Genomic DNA, 21,231 nt, shown 5'->3' on the forward strand with positions numbered 1-21,231 from the left:
CCTCGCATTCTGGAAGTTTCTGTCGTTCTGGAAGCATGACGTGGTCTCATAGACCACACTCTTGTCTTCCTGTGGTCTTGCCCACAGGCCCTTGAAACCTTTTTTCCTTGGTCCTGTGGTGGCTGCTCGATAAGTTTTGTTTTCTTACCCGGCTCCTTCAAAAGGACTACTGTAGTAGCATCTCGCCTAAGGTGTTGGTTCTGGAAAAGAGAAGGATACCGAGAGTGACTGGCCTCTCTTCCTCTTCCTTCCCCATCTCCTACTTCTCCTCCTTTGGGATGAGAATAGGACTCGAACCAATACCTGCTGGATCTGGCGTCTGATGCGGTAAGACTACACATCAAGCACCCATTCTATTTTTCTTCTAGAATCATAGAAGCAATTCTGCTCCCTCCTCTAGCAATGGGAGGAAGGAGAGACTGACCATAAGGGAAACCCTATCTTGGGTTTTCCTTACTGCCTCTGACTAGATTCTTCCCAGCCTATTTCTCATGCGAAAAGGTCCAGTATCTGACATTTGATCTTGCAGTTCGTACACTCCAATCAATATATCAGAGGCACGGTACTCCTCGCTCTTTCGACCAGGAAGAGTAGTCCAGGTGTGCAGAACTCCAGCCAGTTCAAGAGACTCACTCAGATTCCTCCCTCTAACCAGTGAGTCTTCCTAATGTAAAGGACCAATGGTTTGTATATCATGTCGGAACAAATCACAATTTTTGAAAGTAAATTGCATTTTTCCTAACTATACAAACCTGAGGTCCTTTACATTACATATTATGACCACCTCATGCCACCCCTCAATCTGAACCTGGGCCGAAATGACCGGTATTCCCACCTACCTGGCGGTAGTTACTGCCTAACCACCTTGTTCAAGAGTTTAACGGCCGCATCTAGCTTCGCTGTAATTCCTAATGCAAAGGGCTTCAGGCTTGTATAGTTAGGAAAAATACAATTCACTTTTCAAAAATTGTGTTGTTCCGACACGATATACAGTACAAACCGTCGGTCCTTTACATCAGGAATTACTTTCAGCATAGGCTGGAAACGGCTGTTAAACTCTTGAGCAAGGTGGTTAGGCAGTAACTACCGCCTGCCCGGATGTAAACATTCCAGCTTGCTTTCGGCCGTCATGCGTTGCAGAAGTGGTTTCGGATCTCTTTGCCTGACTGTTGTTAAGCTCTTATTATCCCAGTGGGATCTTAATGTATTTTGTGTATATATTACGTGTTGTTTGATATTTATTAATACAAACCCAAGATTTGTGATAACCTTGCATAGCCGTCGTTCCCCTAAGCTGTGTCTTGAGATGACGGCCAAGGGCTTATTTAAGGAGCGTAACCGAGTGGTAATGCTTCTCTCCAGTAGCCCTTTATTTAGATATTGAAGGCATTCCCCTGTACAATCAGAAATATTAGATTGGGATGTTATATCTTCGCTTCCCTACACTGATCGGGACGTAAGAGTTCGCTTCCCTTTTTGGGCTCCCGCCCTCTGTATACAAGGGCATGACTACTTCCTTCCTACTTGTGCTGAGTGTTGTTTTCACAGCCTGCGCTTCGAGAGTTGCGGGGCAGGTGGGAGGTTGCGGGCATCGTCTGTAGGTTACGCTTCCACAGCGCCCTTCCCTCTGTCCTTTTCTTTCCCCATAGGTTCTTCCTTATCTCTCCTTCAGTAGAGATCTCTCCCCTTCGCCCTCTTCGCTCGCTCGTCAGGCGAAGACTGCAAGGAAGTGGGGGGGGGGGGGGAGGGCAGGTGGTCGGGCAACCTCTTCTTAGGCACCTCCTTTCGCTGCATAGGGCAGTTCCCTTCATAGCGAGAGGAGTTTCCCTCTCTAATCATATTTGCTTTTTCTTTCAGGTTGACAATGAGCAACGCAGACACAGCAGTAGTTTTCTGGATATCTCAGGGGATATCTCGCATGAAGAAGTCCCGATGTTCATTAGTGTTACTTTGAGATTGACCACAAATACCTGGCTGGATGACATAGTTCCATGTCGGGATCATTCCGACTCTGTTCCCGCCGATGTGGATCGATCGCTCTCATTGCTGGCCTTCATGTATGCTGTGGCAATGACTCTGGCGTATCTGTGGTCTATCTGCTCCTGGTGTTTCCTGTGTTACGCTCCTGTTAACTCGACGACAGTCTCTGGGCGGCTCTTCCTGGTCTCCTGCCACAGCCGTCCTGACCGTTCCTGGTGACTTTCATGTGACGCTCCTGGCCATTGCAGTAGCTCCTGCCTTCCAAACTGCTGCCGTAGCTTCTGCATCAGTTGTCCTGATCATACCTGCTGCTTCTCTTGGTGGTCGTGTCCTGGACCGCTTCCGTTGTGTTCCTGCCTGACTGCGATGGAAGTTACCATGTTTCATGTCCACCATCCTATAGAATATGTCAGAGTGGAGGTGAAGGAAGTAGCCCTGTGGAAGTAGCCGCCGTCTTCATCTTATCTTCGATTTCATCTTCTGCTTCATCTTCCCTTCCTCTTCCGAGGTCCAAGGGGGGTCCAGGGAATCGGACAGACCTCCATCAGCCAAAGGAGAGTGAAGGCTGCTTCCCCTTGATGCCCTTGGACGTCTAGGGACTGCTTCCTTCCGAGGAGGCAGTGGGTCTGTCGTTGGCTCTTCCCAACCTTCGGGTTAGGAAACCGATTCGCATACCCCTGGGTTTTGTGTTTCGGGAGCCGCGAGCATGCAGACCTCAGTTTGATACCCCATTCCCAGTCCTAGAGGTTCAACCTCTAAGACGGGCTGCTTCAGGCACTCGTTCACGAGCCGCTCCGAGTGCTCGAGATTCTATGGAATATCGAGTATCCCGATCTGGTCTGGAGTGTGTTTCCTCAGCCCAGTTCGGGAACAGTGCGAGAGAAAGGGCCGAGGCACCCAGGTGTCTCAGCTCTTCCCGCAGCACCACAAGCACTCCAAGTGCTTACCGGTGCTTGGTCAGGTTCCCAGCCTGGTGTCTCAATCCTGGCAGTTCGAACACCAGAGGAAGCAGAGAAGAGATTCCCTTTGGAAGTCCTGTGGGACTTCTAAGGGACTGACTCTCTTCCAGGAGACAAGTTTCTCTCGTTGGCTCTTCCCACCCTTGGGCAGGAACCGATTCGCATTCTCCTGTGGGGTTTGGCGCTTTGGGGGCTGTGAGAGCGCGGCCACTCGAGGCCGCGCCCTCGTTGCCAGTCTTGGAAGTCTGCGTCTAAGACTGGTAATGTGTCTGGCTCTTTCCATCTCTCAGGAAACTGAAAGCAGCCGATCCCGATTTTTGGGAGTCTCATGGGTAGCTCGAATTCTATGAATCACGAGCGCTCTCCTGACGTGAGGCACAGGATGAGAGAAAGTGCCGAGACACCCAGGTGTCTGGGTGCTGAGACGCTAGGGGTCTCGATACTACCCGCCAGCTGCTTCGGTTGCTCGGCCGGGTTTCATACTTGTGTCTTGAACCTTAGGGTTCGAGTATGCAGGATAGCAGACAGAGAATTCCCCTTTACATTAGGAACTACTTACAGCGAAGCTGGATGCGGCCATTAAACTCTTGAACAAGGTGGTTAGGCAGTAACTACCACCAGGTAGGCGGGAATACCCGCCTGCCCGGATGTAAACATTCCAGTTTGCCTTTCAGCCCAGGTTCAGATTGAGGGGTGGCATGAGGTGGGCATAATATGTAATGTAAAGGACCTCAGGTTTCTATAGTTAGGAAAAATACAATTTACTTTCAAAAATTGTGATTTGTTCCGGCACAATATACAAACCGTCGGTCCTTTACATTAGAAAGACTCACTGGCTGGAGGGAGGAATCTGAGTGAGTCTCTTGAACTGACTGGAGTTCTGCACACCTGGGCTACTCCTCTTGCAAGATGACAGGATACCGAGACAATTAGCTCTGGCCTGGCCAGCATTTCCCGAATTGGGAGCACGAGAGAGGAAGCGGGATGGAAGTTTGATGAAAAGAAATGCCAAGACCCAAGGGAAATAGATACTTCTCATGAAGGAATCCATTCCTAGGTCTCAGCAATGTCGCTGCCAGCTCCGGAAACTCGTTAAGTATCATTTCATCCTAGCATCTGCAGTAGTAGAACTTCTTCCTGGTAGATACTTCTTTCTCTCTTCTCTTCTTCTCTCCTCGCTTATGGAAAAGAGGGTGGAAAGAGACACAGTTATGCACACTTTCCTAGAAGGGAAGGAGAGGGCTGTGTTCCGCGATCTTCTTCCGAAGCCTGGGGCTTCTTAGGGGTTGAGGGGGGGCTGGCTTGAACTCAAGGTCAAGCCGAGATGACTAAGACCTTAAGGTCTTGGCCATTGTCCAAAGAGCAAGGCAGAGCCAAATAAAGGTTCGTTCTTAAGGGTCGAGCCAACTCGAAACATACAAAACCGGAGATCCGAATTGGGACAAAGTCCTTCTTAGCACCAGAATTGCCCACAGAACTGCAGTCAGCAAGACCCTCCAAGGCAAGAAGAATTCGTACTCTGTCGAGGCAGGGGAGAAGCTTGGTGTCTCGACCTAAATGAACTTTGTCTGAAGGAAAGAATTCATCTGGTTGAGAACGATCTCACAAGCAAGGACCGCGGCGGCCTCCAGAACACTCGGCCCCTCGGGAACTGGAGGGTTGCAAGTGATGAAGATTATTCATTGGGGGAGCCGTGGTCCTGTCCCAGGGATCCTCATGCTGATGAATTGGCGCGAAGTTCTCCAAGAAACGAGGGGGATCGCAACTTGAAGAGGAAGACCTTCACTGCTTCTGCAGTGTGAAACTCCTGTACCTCTCTCCTTGGGGGGAGACCTTGACAGATCCCAAGAAACCCTCCTCGGCTACCTGGTTGTACTAAGAGACAATCGGGGGACCGACACCCACAGCACGCCAGGCAGCTGAACTCCGAAGACAAATTCGTCGGAGCTCTCTCTGTCTGTCTCACGTCTCTCGGAACAACCGAGAGGAAAAGAGAACAGGTGAGGAGAAAGAGTACCCCTACCTGTCCTGCCAGTAAGACCAGAAGAAGAGGGGGACCATGAGTGATAATCAACCGAAGGAGATTACTGCCACACTGGGGAAGAAGAGCACTTCTGCCGTGGCAAAGCGCTTTCCTGGAAAGAGCAGAAAGTTCACTCGAACAGAGCCAAGGACCCAATTCGGAAAAACCGAGTGGGGCCAAGCTGAGCCGCACCGAACCAAGCTGATCACGCGAACATGAACCAGACTGGGTGGTATGCGGTGGACTGGGAGACTGCCAGTCTCGCAAACGCGACAAGGGGCTGGGCAGGGCGGGCAAGCCAATCACGTGAACACAATCGGAACTGGACGGTGGAACTCATCTGCCATGAACTAGCGCTAGTTTCCTGAACTCTAAACTCCCTCTAGGCCGAGGCCCCTTGAGAAGATGGTTCAAAGGGGAATTCTGTGTCTGCTACCCTGCATGCTTGAACCCTAAGGTTTAGGAAACAAGAATGAAACCCGGCCAAGCAACAGAAGCAGCTGGCAGGCAGTATCAAGACTGGCATCTCGGCATCAAGACACCTGGCGTCTTGGCACTGAGACACCTGGGTGTCTCGGCACTTTCCCTCGCCCTGTGCCTCATCAGAAGAGCGCTCGTGGTTCATAGAATTCGAGTGACCTGTGAGACTCCCAAAAATCGGGAGCTGCTGCTTTCAGTTTCCTAAGAAATTGAAAAGAGCCAGGCACAGAACCAGTCTTAGAAACAGACTTCCAAGACTGGCAACGAGGGAGCGGCATCTCGAGGCCCCTGAAACGCCAGACCCGAGAGGAGAATGTGAATCCATTCCCGGCTGAGGGCGGGAAAAGCCATTGAGAAATTTGCCTCCCGGAAGAGAGCAGTCCCTTAGAAGTCCCGCAGGACTCCCAAAGGGAATCTCTTCCCTGCTTCTTCTGGTGTTTGAACCGACAGGATCGAGACACCAAGCTGGGAACCTGACCAATCATTGGCAAGCACTCGGGGAGTGCTTGTGGTGCTGGCAGGGAGAGATGAGACACCTGGGTGCCTCGGCACTTTCTCTCGCACTGCTCCCGAACTGGGCCGGGGAGAGTACTCTCCAGACCAGATCGGGATACTCGATATTCCATAGAATCTTGAGCACTCGGAGCAGCAAACAAGCACCCAAAGCAGCCCCCGTCTTAGAGGTGGAACCTCTAGGACTGGGAACAGGATGGCAAACCGAGGTCTGTGCACCCACGGCTCCCGAAACACAAAACCCAGGGGTATGCGAATTGGCTTCCCAACCTGAAGGTCAGGAAGAGCCACGAGACCCACTGCCTCCTCGGAAGGAAGCAGTCCCTAGACATCCAAGGGCAGCAAGGGGAAAGAAGCAGCCTTCCTCTCCTTCGGCTGACAGAGGTCTGTCCAGTTCCCGGGTCCCCCTCGAACCTCGAAAGAGGAAGGGAAGAAGCAGCAGAAGACAAAATCGAAGATAAGCTGAAGGCGGCGGCGGCTACTCCCGCAGGGCGACTTCCTTCACCTTCGCTCCGACATCTACAGGATGGTGGACATGAAGCATTGTAACCTCCAGGGCAGCTAGGCAGAAACACAACAGAAGTGGCCCAGGATATGAACACCAGGAGAAGCAGCAGGCACGATCAGGACAGCTGATGCAGGAGCTACGAAAGCGGTTCGGAAGGCAGGAGCTACTGCAATGGGCAGGAACTCACATGAAAGTCACCAGCAGCAACAGGAACAATCAGGACGGCTGCAGCAGGAGACCAGGAAGAGCCGCCCAGAGACCGTCGGCGAGTTAACAGGAGCGTAACACAGGAAACACCAGGAGCAGATGGACCACAGATATGCCAGAGGCAGTGCCATAGCATACATGAAGGCCAGCAATGACAGCGATTGATCCACATCGGAGGGAACAGAGTCAGAACGATCCCAATGTGGAACTATGCCATTCCAACCAGGTACTGCGGTCAATCCCGAAGCAACATTGGATGAACGTTGGGACTCCTTCATGCAAGATATCCTGCCAACTACTGCTGTGCCTGCGATGCTGTCAACCTGAAAGAAAACGAAAAGATGATTAGTAGAGGGAGACTCCTCTTGCTGCGAGGGGAACTGCCCTACGCAGTGAGAGGAGGCCCCTTAGAAGAGGTCGCCTGACGGCAACCCGCCCCCCCCGGCTCTTCACCTGACGAGCGAGCAAAGAGGGCAAAGGAGAGACAAGGAAGAACCTATAGGAAGAGAGAAGGAAGGAGGGGAGGCCACCAAGGGTGCCGTGGAAGCGGAACTTACCGACGACAGCCGCAACCTTCCCCCTGCAACTCTATAGCGCAGGCGGTGAAAAAAGTAGGAAGGAAGTAGTCATGCCCTTGTACACAGAGGGCGGGAGCCCAAGAAGGGAGGCGAACTCTTACGTCCCGATCAGTGTAGGGGAGCGAAGATATTACATCCCAATCTAATATCTCCGAAAGTACAGGAGAACGCCTTCAGTATTTAAATAAAGGGCTACTGGAAGAGAAGCATTACCACTCGGTTATGCACCTCTAAATAAGCCCTTGGCCGTCAAACCCAAGACACAGATGCAAGGGAACGACGGCTTATGCAAGACTATCAAAAACCGTGGGTTTGTATTAATAAATATCAAACACACACAATATACTGTATACACAAAAATACAGGAAGATCCCACTGGGATAATAAAGAGCTTAACAACAGTCAGGTAAAGAGATCCGAAAACACGTCTGCAACACATGACGGCCGAAAGCAAACTGGAATGTTTACATCAAGGCTGGCAGGTATTCCTGTCTACCTGGCGGCAGTTACTGCCTAACCACCTTGTTCAAGAGTTTAATGGCTGTGTCCAGCTTCGCCGTAAGTAATTCCTAATGTAAAGGACCAATGGTTTGTATATCGTGTCAGAACAAACAATTGTACTTCACCAAATACATGAACTATGGAGAGGAGGGGGGAAAAAAAAAGGCTGCTGCAAACAGTGCATATTGTTTACACAACGGCCGGCAGAAAAAACTGAGTCATGGCGGCCAAGTTGTTCCTGTTTTCCCGGTAGTGGGCGGGTCGGTCACCTACATAAAAACAAAAGAAGCGCCACCGCTAAGTTAAAAAAGTTGCCCCGCCAGGTAGATATATTAGCAATGTAATTACTTGGTAAGTTACTTCTACGAAAACATAATGCATGAGGGTCAATTTCATTTGTTCTTCCCTGGGCAACAATCTCATAACCATTATTGGTCTCATCCCTTTCAAAGAAGCAGGATCACATTACTGATGGGTTTGATCCATAACAATACCAACACAGAGTCAAATACAAAAGGTAAATGAATATTCAGGAACTTATTAAATAAAGAGAGAATGAATATGAAAATCAAGCAGAGAGCCAGAAGAAAAGTCTGTATTCAACAGTAGCCGGAAGCAACATGGAGTGCAGACCGACAAGTGGGGGGTGGGGGTTCCCCATCTGTCAGTACTTAACTATACTTTGTTAAAAAGTTTAAATAGCCGTTTCCAGTTCACATGAAGCAAAATCACAATTTTTTAAAGTAAAATCACAATTTTTAAAGTAAATTGTATTCCTAACTATACAAACCTGAGGTCCTTTACATTAGGATTACTTTCAGGCGTAGGCTGGAAACGGCCGTTGAAACTTCAAACAAGGTGGTTAGGCAGTTAACTACTGTCCGGGAGGCGGGAGTACCGCCTGCCCAGATGTAAACATTCCAATTTGCCTTTCGGCCCAGGTATCAGATTGAGGGGTGGCATGAGATGGGCTTAAAGAGTAAAGGACATCGGGTTTGTGTAGTTAGGAAAAATACAATTTATTTTAAAAATTGTGATTTGTTCCGACACAATATACAAACCCTCGGTCCTTTACATTAGGAGACTCACTGGTTGGAGGGAGGAATCTGAGTGAGTTTCTATGAACTGACTGGAGTTCACCACCTTGTCTTCCCCTCCTGGTCGTGAGAGTGAGGAAGGGAAAACTGCCTCTGACAAAATGATCGGGTTGTAAGAAACGCGGGATCAGTTGTCAGACTTCTGGGTCCCTTTGCATGAAAGAGGAAACGTCAGTTCATGCAAAGTAGGCTAGGAAGAACTTGGCGTTGGATGACATAAAGGCAAATACAAGCATTGGGTTTGTCTTATAGTCATGGTCTCCCCCCCACCCTTGCAAGAGGAAGGAGTGGGGTTGCTTCTATAAACCTGAATGGAAAATAGAACGGGAGCTCCCGTTGGGTGCTTACCTGCATCGACCGCCAGATCCAGCATATAACGGCACGTCAGCTCCCTGCCCGTAGGAAGAGAGCCAGGATGGGACGAAAGAAGAGAAGCCAGTCACTCCACATTCATTCTCCCAATCACAACCGTACATCTTAGGCAAGATGAAACCTGTCCTATTAGAGGAGCCGGGTAAGCTACACAACTTGTTGAGCAGCCACCACAGGACCCAAGGAAAAAGTGTCCAAGGACTTGTGTGCAACATCCCGGAGGTAGAAGGCAGTGAAAGTAGTCTGTTGGTACCACACACCCGCCTTCAGCACCTGCGAAACCGACATGTTCTTCCAGAATGCGAGGGACAGACTAATGCTGCGGACTTCGTGAGCTCTCGGACGAAGCGTACCGGTGTCGTCTTCTCCTGCAGGAGAGTACACTCTCCTTATCGTCTCACGAAGCCAGAAAGAGATGATGTTCTTGGACACTCCTTTCTTGGCCGAGCCAGTACTAACGAAGAGTCGTCGACACTCAGGCCGGAGACGTCGAGTCCTCTTCAGATAGCGCCGCAGCACTCTAACAGGACACAGTAGCATCTCGTCTGGGTCATTACTTACAAAGTCCTCTAGGGAGGGGATCATGAAGGACTCGAACCGTGCGTCAGGGACTGAAGGATTCTGAGTCTTCGCTACAAAATCCGAGATGAAATCGAGCATAACTGATCCCCATCCCCTCGAGTGTTTCACATCGAAGGAAAGTCCGTGAAGTTCGCCAACTCTCTTCACCGATGCCAGGGCTAGCAGGAAGACAGTCTTGAGAGTCAGATCCCTGTCTGACGACTCTCATAAAGGCTTGTATGGTGCGCAAGTCAGGCTCCTTAGGACGAGAGTCACATCCCACGCAGGGGGCCTGAGATCCCTGGGTGGGCAAGACCTTTCAAAGCTTCTCATTAGTAGAGATATCTCGAAAGAGGAGATGTCTGATCCTTTCAGCCGTAAAACTAGGCCGAGTGCGGCGCAGTAGTCTTTCACAGCTGAAACGGAGAGAAGCCTCTCTCGACGAAGGAAGACGAGGAAGTTCGCGACCTGCTGAATAGTAACTCTGACCTGAGAGATACCCCTTCGACGGCACCAACCACAGAAGACGGACCACTGTCCCTGGTATACCGCTGCGGAGGATCGTCTGAGGTATCCTACCATCTCTGTCGCTGTGCCACGCGAAAAGCCTCTCGCTCGCAAGAGATGGTAGATAACCTCCAGCCGTGAAGAGACAGGGAATGCACTGCCTGGTGGTACTGCTCTACGTGGGGTTGACACAGCAGGTTGGGCCGGGGGGGGGGATCTCTCTCTCTCTCTCTCTCTCTCTCTCTCTCTCTTGGCAAAACTCTAGGAGCCGATCCCTGTCCTGTAGCAACTGCGAGTGTGAGCCCACCAGGACTAGCCAGTCGTCAAGACACCTCAGTAGACGTATCCCGTGCGAGTTGGCCCAAGCTGACACGAGCAAGAAGACTCTCGTGAACACCTGGGGAGCGGTCGAGAGCCCGAAACAAAGTGCCCTGAATTGGAAGACCGTCTCCCCAAGGACAAAGCGGAGGTACTTGCGAAAGGACGGATGAATGGGTACTTGGAAATACACATCCTTCAAGTCCACCGTAAACATGAAGTCATTCTCCCTGATGGAAGCAAGCACGGATTGCACTGTTTCCATCATGAACCAAGTCTGGCGAACAAAAGGTTCAAGGGAGAGAGGTCTATGACCGGTCTCCATCCCCCTGAGGCTTTCTCTACGAGAAAGACATGGCTGTAAAAGCCTGGAGACTGGTCCGACACGACTTCTACAGCACCCTTGCTCAGCATGGCTTGCACTTCTTGCTGTAGTGCAGTGTCCTTCGGAGATCCTTGGACATATGTGCAGAGATGGACCGCAGTGTAGGTGAGGGGAGGCTGAGGCTCGAAGGGTAGTAGATATCCCTCCCGAAAGACATCCACTACCCAGGTCTCGGCTCCGTGTCGCTGCCACGTTGCTCAATGGCTCGACAGGCACCCCCCCCACCTTCGGCAGCTGTTGGGGGGGAACGCTGCCCCTAGCGTTTCCCCTTCTTCTTCTTCCCTTTGCCCCCTTTACCGGATTGGAAAGTGGGCTGAAAGGGACGGGAGGAACCCCCCTTCTCGAGGAAGAAGAAGGCTGGGTGTTTCCCCGGGACCCTTTCGAAGACTGGGATTTCTTAGGGGCCGAGGAAGTGCCAGCCTGGCCCAAAGACCTGGCCGCAGTGGTATGCAAAGACCCGGAGGTCTTGGCCACTGCCTGGTGGACAAGACGGTCACTGTCATCAGCTTCCTCGGGCGCTATCGTGCCTGGGGAGGACTCCGCCTTTGGGAGACTGTGCCAGTCTGGGGGTAGGGCTATCCCCTACCTTGCCCACCAGACGGCTAACCTGTGGGCAAACCTGGTTCTGAAGCGGAGAGACGCCATTCTCTCACGCATCTCCAGGTCTGCAATTGCCGACTCGGGACCTGCAGACCTGGAGATGCGAGAGAGAATGGCGTCTCTCCACTTCAGAACCAGGTTTGCCCACAGGTTAGCCGTCTGGTGGGCAAGGTAGGGGATAGCCCTACCCCCAGACTGGCACAGTCTCCCAAAGGCGGAGTCCTCCCAGGCACGAGAAGCGCTCCCAGAAGCAGCTACCTTCGATACTGTGAAGGACTACAGATCGAGCCAGGAGACTGCTTGGAAGGTATGGCGGTGGCTTCCAGGGTTGCAGCTTCTTGCTGGGAGAGAGATGCTCTCTGCAGTAAGCTGCTGCAATGTCAGACCCGGATCCAGACGAGTCAGGTCCGGGACAACCTGTTTAGTTGGCAATGCCCCTACAGCTGGAGAGTAGAAGCGCTTCTGGCAAGGCAGAGGGGGGGGGGGGAAGAAGCTTATCCAAGCAGCTCGACCTAGTGAACTGTCCTGCCCAGACACAAGACTATTCACCTGGTCGAGGACCCCTCGGCAAGCGTGGACCACAGCAGCCCCACCGAAGCCTTGAGTTCTTTCTTGGGTCCCGAAAAGGATTCGAGGCGCGAAGGACGATCCACAGTTGAGGCCGTGGTCCCTTCCCCGAGGTGGTTGTGCTGACGAATCAGCACAATAACCTCTGCAAAAGTCCTCTGTATCTCGGGGGTGTCCACATCCTGGGGCAGAGGACCCTCGAGTCCCTCCAGAGTGTGGTCCTCCTGATCTACTCTCCCTGCAGGAGGGAGAACCTCGGCAGACCCCCGTGATCCTTCCTGCACCACGCGGGCGTAAGGTCTGGTCGAGCCAAGGACCGAGCCAGGTTCGTATGCCCAAGAGGTAGAACTCTGAGGAGAAAACTCGCCAGAATTCTTCCTGTCCAACTCGCACCCCTTGGAAGGAACCGAAGAGGTGGAGGGGACAGGCGAGAAGGCTCGGGCGCTCCCACTGGCCTTGCTGGCAGAACCAGCAGGGGCAGTGGGCCGGGAGCGGTCACCAACCCGCAGTGGTGACGGCAGCCCGGGTCGAGGAGAGTGCTTTCGCCTAGACGAAGCAGTCTCCCAAGGAGAGCAGAGCGGCTTGCATGAGCCGAGCCGCGCGCTCGCTTCCCCCAAGCCAGGCTGGCTGCGCGGACATGGTCGGGGACTGGGAGGAGTCGAGCACGCGTCTGACTGGCGCGAGCTTGCGCTGTCCTCTAAACATGCCCTGATCTTCTTCGAGACCATAGCCTCTCGGGAAGACTGAGCAGGGGACCTCTTCTCCGCCTCTCCTGGCGTTCGGCCCCATTATCCCGGGAGCCTGACTTGGCACTCACAGAAGTGCCAGCAGGAAGAGCAGGGGCACCTGCATGTCCGGACTCTTTCTCTCGCCCCACGCCCCGGTCTGTACGGCAAGAAGTTTCTCCCGTATCAGCCTGGGGTACCTGGGTCTCCAAGGGAGACCCAGGTATTCAGAGCAACTCGCGTACGAGTGTCCGACGTGGACTCGCTGGCCTTAGACACAGGTTTCTTAGGCACAGCGGGGGGGTGCGGACGTTGGTCTGCACGCCCTTGGCTCCCGATGCAACTGACCCAGAGGCCAGGGCAGCGGTTCCCTGATCCGTGGATCGGGAAGAGCCGACGAGAGATCCCACTGCCTTCCCTGTGGAAGGAGGCAGTCCCTTGGAAGTCTCAGTGTGAGACTTCTTAGGGGGGAGAGAGGCAGACTTCTTCTTCAGCCGCGAAGCCTCGGAAGAAGAAGAAGAGGCAGCAGACGAAGACGATGACAAAGACGAAGATGACGACACCTTCCTAGACCTCCTCTTCTTCTTCATGATCTTCTTCAGGATTGTCATCAAGTCCCCAAACCAAGCAGGCGCAGCCGATGAATCAGGAGCAGTCAGAGGGGCTGCAGCCGTAGGCGCATCCCGGGCAGAGAACAACGCGGTGCTCAGGCCAGCACTTACCTGGGCGGGAGCAACCGCGTGGCAGCCAGGAAGGTAAAGAGGCGGGGCCGGGAATGCAGGCACAGGTGGTGTGCTGGCAGCCAGGCCGGGCTGCGCCAGGGTCGAAGGTATGGGGAGAGAAACAGACGAAGTGCCGGGCTGGACAGAGAAGCGAGGAGCCGGAACCATTGTCGTGATCGGGCCAGGGTCAGCAACGGGGACAGGGACAGTCACATAAGGCAGAGTAGAAGTCACCATGAAGGAGGGGCCCGGTCGTGAGAGCGGAGCCAGGAACCCAGGAGGCAGCGGTACTGTGTGGTGTACAGCAGGGGCAGCCGAGACCTGGGTATCCAGGTGTGAAGCCACCGACACGGGGAGCTTGGCAAGACCTGACATGGTGACGGAGGTGGTGGTGAGAGTCGCTGCGGTGTGAGTTGTCACTGGAGCGCTGGACAGATGTGACACCAGACCCTCCAGTGACGGAACGCCAGGTAGGCCCAGGTGCAGCCAGGTTGATGATAAGTCTGCTGCCTGGCTATTCAACCCAAAACCTGAAGCAAAAGTCAGGTTAGGCTGGGAAGCCTCCACTCGCTCTGGAGGAAAAAATTTCCCTCCAGAACGAGAAGAGACCCCCCTAGAGGATGTCCCGGTCCACCTCTCCCCCACGCCCTTCCACACCCGATGAAACAAATGAGGAAGGGGAGGGGGAGTCCTCACCCAAGGGAGAGGAAGCAAGCAGGGGAAGCTCGCCAGGAGGGAGAAACGAACCTGGCACATTAGCCACCACAGGAGTCGTCGGGGCGTATTACCCTCAGACGATTCCTTGGCAAGCTTATGACGGTAGCGTCTCCTCCCCTCGAACTTCCTCCATTGCTCGGGGAACCAAGAGCAACACTTACTGCAAGGAGTGTCGCGCAAACACACACGCCCCCTACAAGATGGGCAGAGAGCGTGTGGGTCTGCGTCGGCGCCAGATCTAAATGAGTTACATTTCTTGCCTCCTACCCCAGGACACACACGCTGGGGATAGGAAGACTTAGAAGGCTTGTCCACGTTCATGATTATAAGAAAAAACAAGGATTTTCCCACCAAAAAAAAAGAGAAAAGAGGGCAGTCAGGCAGAAAGCGAAGAAACAACATCTGCATTCTATGACGGCCGAAAGCAAACTGGAATGTTTACGTCCGGGCAGGCGGTACTCCCGCCTCCCGGACAATAGTTAACGGCCTAACCACCTTGTTTGAAGTTTCAACGGCCGTTTCCAGCCTACACCTGAAAGTAACCCTAATGTAAAGGACTGAGGGTTTGTATATTGTGTCGGAACAATTGTATTTTTCCTAACCATACAAACCTGAGGTCCTTGACATTAGGAATTACTTTCAGCGCAGCTGGAAATGGCTGTTGAACTTTCGAACAAGGTGGTTAGGCAGTTAGCTACCGCCAAGCACAGATGTAAACATTCCAATTTGAATTTCGGACCATGTTTCAGATTAGGGGTGGCATGAGGTGGGTATGAAATGTAATGTAAAGGACCTCGGGTTTGTATAGTTAGGGAAAAATACAATTTACTTTAAAAAACCACAATTTTTAAAAGTAAATTATATTTTTCCTAACTATACAAACCCGAGGCCCTTTACATTGGGAATTACTTTCAGCATAGGCTGGAAACAGCTGAACTTTCGAACAAGGTGGTTAGGCAGTTAACTACCGTCCGGGAGGCGGAAGTACAGCCTGCCCAGATGTAAACATTCCAGTTTGCCTTTTGGGCCAGGTATCAGATTGAGGGGTGGCATGAGGTGGGCATGAAATGTGATGTAAAGGACCTCGGGTTTGTATAGTTAGGAAAAATACAGTTTACTTTTAAAAATTGTGATTTGTTCCAACAAGATATACAAACTGTCAGTCCTTTACATTAGGAAGACTCACTGGTTGGAGGGAGGAATCTGAATGAATCTCTATGAACTGACTGGAGTTCACCACACCTTGTCTTCCCTTCCAGGTCGATAGAGTGAGGAAGGGAAAACTGCCTCTGACAAAATGATCGGGTTGTAAGAAACGCGGGATCAATTGTCAGACTTCTGGGTCCCTTTGTATGATAGAGGAATCGTCAGTTCATGCAAAGTAGGCTAGGAAGAACTTGGAATCGGTGACATTAAGGCAATCACAAGCATTGGGTTTGTCTAATTGTCATGGCCTCCTTCCCCTTGCCCCTCCACCCCCTCTGCTTGCAAGGGGAAGGAGTGGAGTTGCTTCTATAAACCTGAGTGGAAAATAGGACGGGAGCTCCCTTTGGGTGCTTACCTGCATCGCCTGCCAGATCCAGCATGTAACAGCATGTCCGCTCTCTGCCCGTGGGAAGAGAGCCAGGATGGGGAAAAAGAAGAGAGGCCAGTCACTTCACATTCATTCTCCCAATCATAACCTTACATCTTAGGCGAGATGCAACCTGTCCTGTTAGAGGAGCCGGGTAAGCTACACAACTTGTTGAGCAGCCACCACAGGACCCAAGGAAAAAGTGTCCAAGGACTTGTGTGCAACATCCCGGAGGTAGAAGGCGGTGAAGGTGGTCTGTTGGGACCACACACCTGCCTTCAACACTTGCAGAACCGACATGTTCTTCCAGAATGCGAGGGACAGACTAATGCTGCGGACTTCGTGAGCTCTCGGACGAAGCGTACCGGTGTCATCTTCTCCAGCAGCAGAATACACTCTCCTTATCGTCTCAGGAGGCCAGAAAGAGATCGCGTTCTTGGACACTTCTTTCTTGGTCGAGCCAGTACTAACGAAGAATCGTCAACACTCAGGCCGGAGATGTTGAGTCCTCTTCAGATAGCTCCGCAGCATTCTAACAGGACACAGTAGCATTTCGTCTGGTTCATTACCTACAAAGTCCTCTAGGGAGGGGATCGTGAAGGACTTGAACCGCGTGTCAGGAACCGAAGGATTCTGAGTCTTCGCCACTAAATCCAGGACAAAATCAAGCGTAACCAATCTTCATCCCCTTGAGTGTTTAATATCAAAGGAAAGTCTGTGTAGTTCGCCAACTCTCTTCGCCGATACCAGGGCCAGAAGGAAGACAGTCTTGAGGGTCAGATCCCTGGCCGGGAGCGGTCACCAACCCAGGTTGGGGAGAATGCTTTCGCCTTGGCGAAGCATTCTCCCGAGGAGAGCAGAGCAGCTCACAAGAGTCGAGCTGCGGACTCGGCTCCCCCAAGCCAGGCTGGCCACGCGATCGTGGCCGGGGACTGGGGGGTGTTGAGTGCGTGGCTGGCTGGTGAGAACTTGTGCTGTCCTCTGGATGCCCCTCAGTCTTCTTTGAGGACGAAACCTCTTGGGAAGACTAAGCAGGAGACCTCTTTACCTCATCAGGTGTCCTGACCCGAGGGACCGCAGGAAGAGTCATAGCACCTGCATGCCCGGACTCTTTCTCCCATCCTGTGCCCGTGTTGGTATGGAGAGAGGTTTCTCCGGTACCAGACTGGGGTACTCAGGTCTCCTAAGAGACCTGGGTACTCGGAGCAGCTCGCGAACTAGTGTCCGACACAGACCCCCTGGCCTTAGAAGCAGGCTTCTTTGGAGCAGCAGGTGGAGTGCAAACCGTGGTCTGCACACCCTCAGCTCCTGATAGCATTGACCCGGGGGTCAATGTATCGGTTCCCTAGTCTGTGGACCAGGAAGAGCCAACAAGAGATCCCACTGCCTTCCCTTTGGAAGGAAGCATTCCCTTAGAAGTCTCGGAGTGAGACTTCTTTGGGGGGGGAGGGAGAGGCAGGTTTCTTCTTCTTCGGCTGGCAAGCCTCGGAAGAAGAGGAAGAAGAGGTACCAGATGACGAGGACGACGAAGACGAAGACGACACCTTCCTAGATCTCTTCTTCAACTTCTTCGTCATCTTCCTCAGGATGGTGGTCAGGTCCCCCATCCACAAGGGACCAGCAGCAGACACAGGCGCAGCCAGGGGGCCAGGGAAGCGGGCGCAACCTGGGTAGCAGAGACGGTGCTTGGGCCAGCAGCTATCGGGGCAGGTGGAGCAGCACAGGAGCCACGAAAGCCAGTGGATGATGCATGGGTTGAAGGCACGGGTGGCTCATGAGAAGCCAGGCCGGGCCAAGAGTCAAGGTAGCCAGGAGCTGGAACCAGGGTCAGGAACAAGTGTGGATTGGCAACAGAAACAGGCATGGATATGTATGGCACTGAAGAATCACCATCCTTGAGGGGCCAGGCATGGATAACAGGGCCAGGAAACCAGGAGGCAGTGGCACAGAATGGAGCGTGGCAGGAGCGGCTGACACCTGGGTGCCCAGGTGCAAGGCCACCATCACAGGCAGCTTCCTGACTGATGACATGGTGACAGTCGTGGTGGTGGATGTGGTGGTGGATGTGGTGGCTGTATGGGTTGTCACCGGAGCACCTGACAGGTGGAATACCAGACCCTCCAGTGACAGAACGCCAGGCAGACCCAGGTGCAGCCAGGCAGAGGCGAGGTTGGATACCTGGCTACCAAGAGATGCTCCCACCACCAAGCCTGAGGAAACAGTCGGGTCAAAAATGGAAGCCTCTACTCGCTCTAGGAAAAGAATTCGCCCCTGGAGCAAGGAAAGGGCCCAGAGAGGATGTCCTGAACGTCCACTCCCCCACGGCCTTCCACACCCGACGAAACGAATGAGGAAGGGGAGGAGGGGTCCTCATCTGAGGGAGAGGCAGCAAGAAGGGGAAGCTTGCCAGGAGGGAGAAACGATCCCGATGGGTTTGCCACCTTGGGAGTCTTCGGGGGCGTATAACCCTCAGACAACACCTTGGCGGGCTTCCTACGGTATTGTCACCTCCCCTCAAACTTTGCCCACTGCTCGGCAGACCAGGAACAACACTCTGTACAAGGTGAAGCGCATGAACACACACGTCCTCTGCAGGTGGGGCAGAGGGCGTGTGGGTCCATATCCACGCTAGAGCAAAAGGTGTTACATTTCTTTCCTCCCACCCCAGGACACACACACTGGGGGAAGGAGGGCTTACGAGATTTACCCACACTTATAATAAGAACAAACAAGAAAGATCCCACCAAGAAAAACAGCTCAAGGGCAATCAGGGCAGAGAGCGAGAAGCATGTCTGCAGCGCACGACGGCCAAAAGCAAATTGGGATGTTTACATCCGGGCAGGCGGTACCCCCCGCCTCCTGGATGGTAGTTAACTGCCTAACCACCTTGTTCAAAAGTTCAACGGTCGTTTCCAGCTGCGCTGAAAGTAATTCCTAATGTACAGGACCAATGGTTTGTATATAGTGTCGGAACAAATCCTATGCAAAGATCGAAAGTTTGTATTTGTGTATGAACAAATCACGCACTAAGACAAGGACCTGGTGCCCTAGATTAGGTCAAGTGTGGCTGGGTGGGTTGCAGCCTTCTCATTTTCATTTGCAGTACCCTAGCTCAAGTTAGATAGGGGTCCTGGCCTATGTAAGGACACAGTGTCCTAAGTTTTGTTAGGGGTCCAAGGAGGCAAAGACCCCCAAGCTAAGTAAATACCTGGCTCTCTAGGTTAGGTTAGGTAGGGGTTTAAGGGATAGGTAAGGACCCAATGCGGTTATTTTTCGGAAGACTCCAGCCACCTCCCACATTACAACTTATATTTTTCTTGGATAAAACTCATCAAAACGAAAACTTTCTTCTCAATACATGACCTTCGCAAATGCTTAATAACAGAGAAAATAATTAATCAAATTACGACTTATAAGGTAACACAGTACCGGCCCCCTCCATAGCTAACACGGCAAAATTGTAACCAGTAAACACCCCTAGGTTACGTCACGTTGGTATTTTCAGGTTCTTTTAGTGCCCTGTCATTTCCTAGCCATTTTTGAATGAAAAACCCAAAATGGTTTTTCATGCAAAAATGGCTAACTGGAACCTTCCGAAATGGCTGGCTGGAGTTTTCCGAAAAATTACCCCCAATGCCTTAGGTTAGATTAGGTGTCTAGGGCTTGGGAAGGACCCAGTGCCCTAGGTTAAGTTAGGAGTCTAGTGTTTGGTAAGGACCTGATGTCCTAGGTTAGGCTTGGTGGGGGTAACGAGAGGGCAGAGCCATGCACTCTCTCTCCCCAAGCTAGGTAATACACCCACCCCTAAGTTCAGTTAAACTCATTCACGAGTTCATTCGTTCTGCGTTCTCCCTCACCCGAAAAGCACGTTTCCCACAGTGATCCCAACATTGTGGGTTATAGCCTATGGGTGGGCTCAACTTTCTCCAAAAGTACTCATTAGTAATGAAACAAACTTCAAAAATATCCAAGACACACATGAAGCTAAATCGTGGAAAATATGATTAAGCCCAACGTGCAACAATATAGCCTAAACTTGTCCGTTTTTTATGGATTTTGGATTTTGAGGCAACGAACTACATTGTTTCCACAGGCCAAATCCGAAGATCAGTACCACAAGTCGCCATTTCAACAAAGCCTAATGACACTTAGCCTCGGGTATGCCCAAAAAAGAAGAAAAAAAGAGAGAAAAAAGTGAGGGGGAATTTTGGAGGTCCTCAGAAAACGTTTCCCAGAACAAACCTCGACCGTCGTTCTGCGTCTCCCACTGACGTTAGGCTATGTCCTTTCATAAGTCTAGGCAAATAAACAGACATATATTTGCAGTTAGCAGAGGGGCTGTTGTGACCTTATGCTAAGGCTAAGCTACTGTCGTTAGCGTGCGGAAGCGAGCTTTCCAAACTTAAAACCACAGAAGGTACCGACAGCCTATCTGGGTAGGCGTCGTTGTTCGCCTATCTATAAGTGACCTTAAATTTCAATAAACTTATTAGCATATATAGAGGAAATAAATAGCCAACACTGACCTTCATCAAAGAAGGCTTTGGGTGAGAACTCAAAGAGTTGGGTTTCATAGTCTTCGTTGCTCGTAGTGTCTACCGCTGCCATAATCCACCGAATTGCTGGCGACTCGCCCACTATGATCGCCTTCCACAAACACAAGATCTCTGGGCAGGATTTTTGTTTTCAGCTTTGTACAAAAGCTACAGCGCAGAGAGAGACTGTTACTGCAGCAGCAACAACTATTTGTTGGTTATGATTGATGTTTGGGAACTTCGGGCTTTGTACTTAGAACTTGGAAGTTGGACTCCAGCTATTCGTTAACGGTTTGAGTTTGGTGACATTTGCCTCTTCGTCTTCTTCTTCTTCCCTGTAATGGAACACGCCTGTATTTGCCCCACAGGAAAGTATAATAATTATGTCAGCTACAACAAACCAGGTGTGTAAAAGTTTATAAAGGGTAACGTAAGAAAAACCTTTGTTCTGAAAAGTGCCAATAGCAGGTAAAACACTTAGCGGGTGAAGATGTACAGTTCAGGATAGTGAATTCTAATATGCTGAATGCAGAGACAGAGGGTTTGAATAGAGCAGGGGTCCCCAACCTTTTTGCACGAAAGGGCCACATTAACATTCCAAATTAAGACGAAGGACGCATATTAGAATTATCCATGCTATCGAAGAAAGTTCACGTTTTTATTCTATTACGTTATCTATAGAAATCGAGCCGGTCATTGCTATATAGGTACTGTTACTGCAAATAAAAATTATATAATAACATTAGTTTATCTTCTTGCTGGACGCAGAAAGAGAGGATAGGGATAATCATATTTAGCTCAGC

At 51.5% G+C, this 21,231-nt stretch overlaps 1 protein-coding gene across 1 annotated transcript in view; it reads right to left on the reverse strand.

Moving 5' to 3' along the window:
• The window catches only part of LOC136853850 (protein MIS12 homolog), a 337,410-nt gene extending 316,457 nt beyond the window's left edge, over positions 1–20,953 (reverse strand). The window contains exon 1 of the mRNA XM_067130154.1: positions 20,420–20,953. Within this exon, the coding sequence (XP_066986255.1) occupies positions 20,420–20,501 (82 nt within the window). The 5' untranslated portion in view covers positions 20,502–20,953. The remainder of the gene's footprint in view (positions 1–20,419) is intronic.
• Between the last annotated feature and the right edge of the window lie 278 nt (positions 20,954–21,231).

The sequence above is a fragment of the Macrobrachium rosenbergii genome, chromosome 1 (genome assembly GCF_040412425.1).
Source record: "Macrobrachium rosenbergii isolate ZJJX-2024 chromosome 1, ASM4041242v1, whole genome shotgun sequence".
Classification (NCBI taxonomy): domain Eukaryota; kingdom Metazoa; phylum Arthropoda; class Malacostraca; order Decapoda; family Palaemonidae; genus Macrobrachium; species Macrobrachium rosenbergii.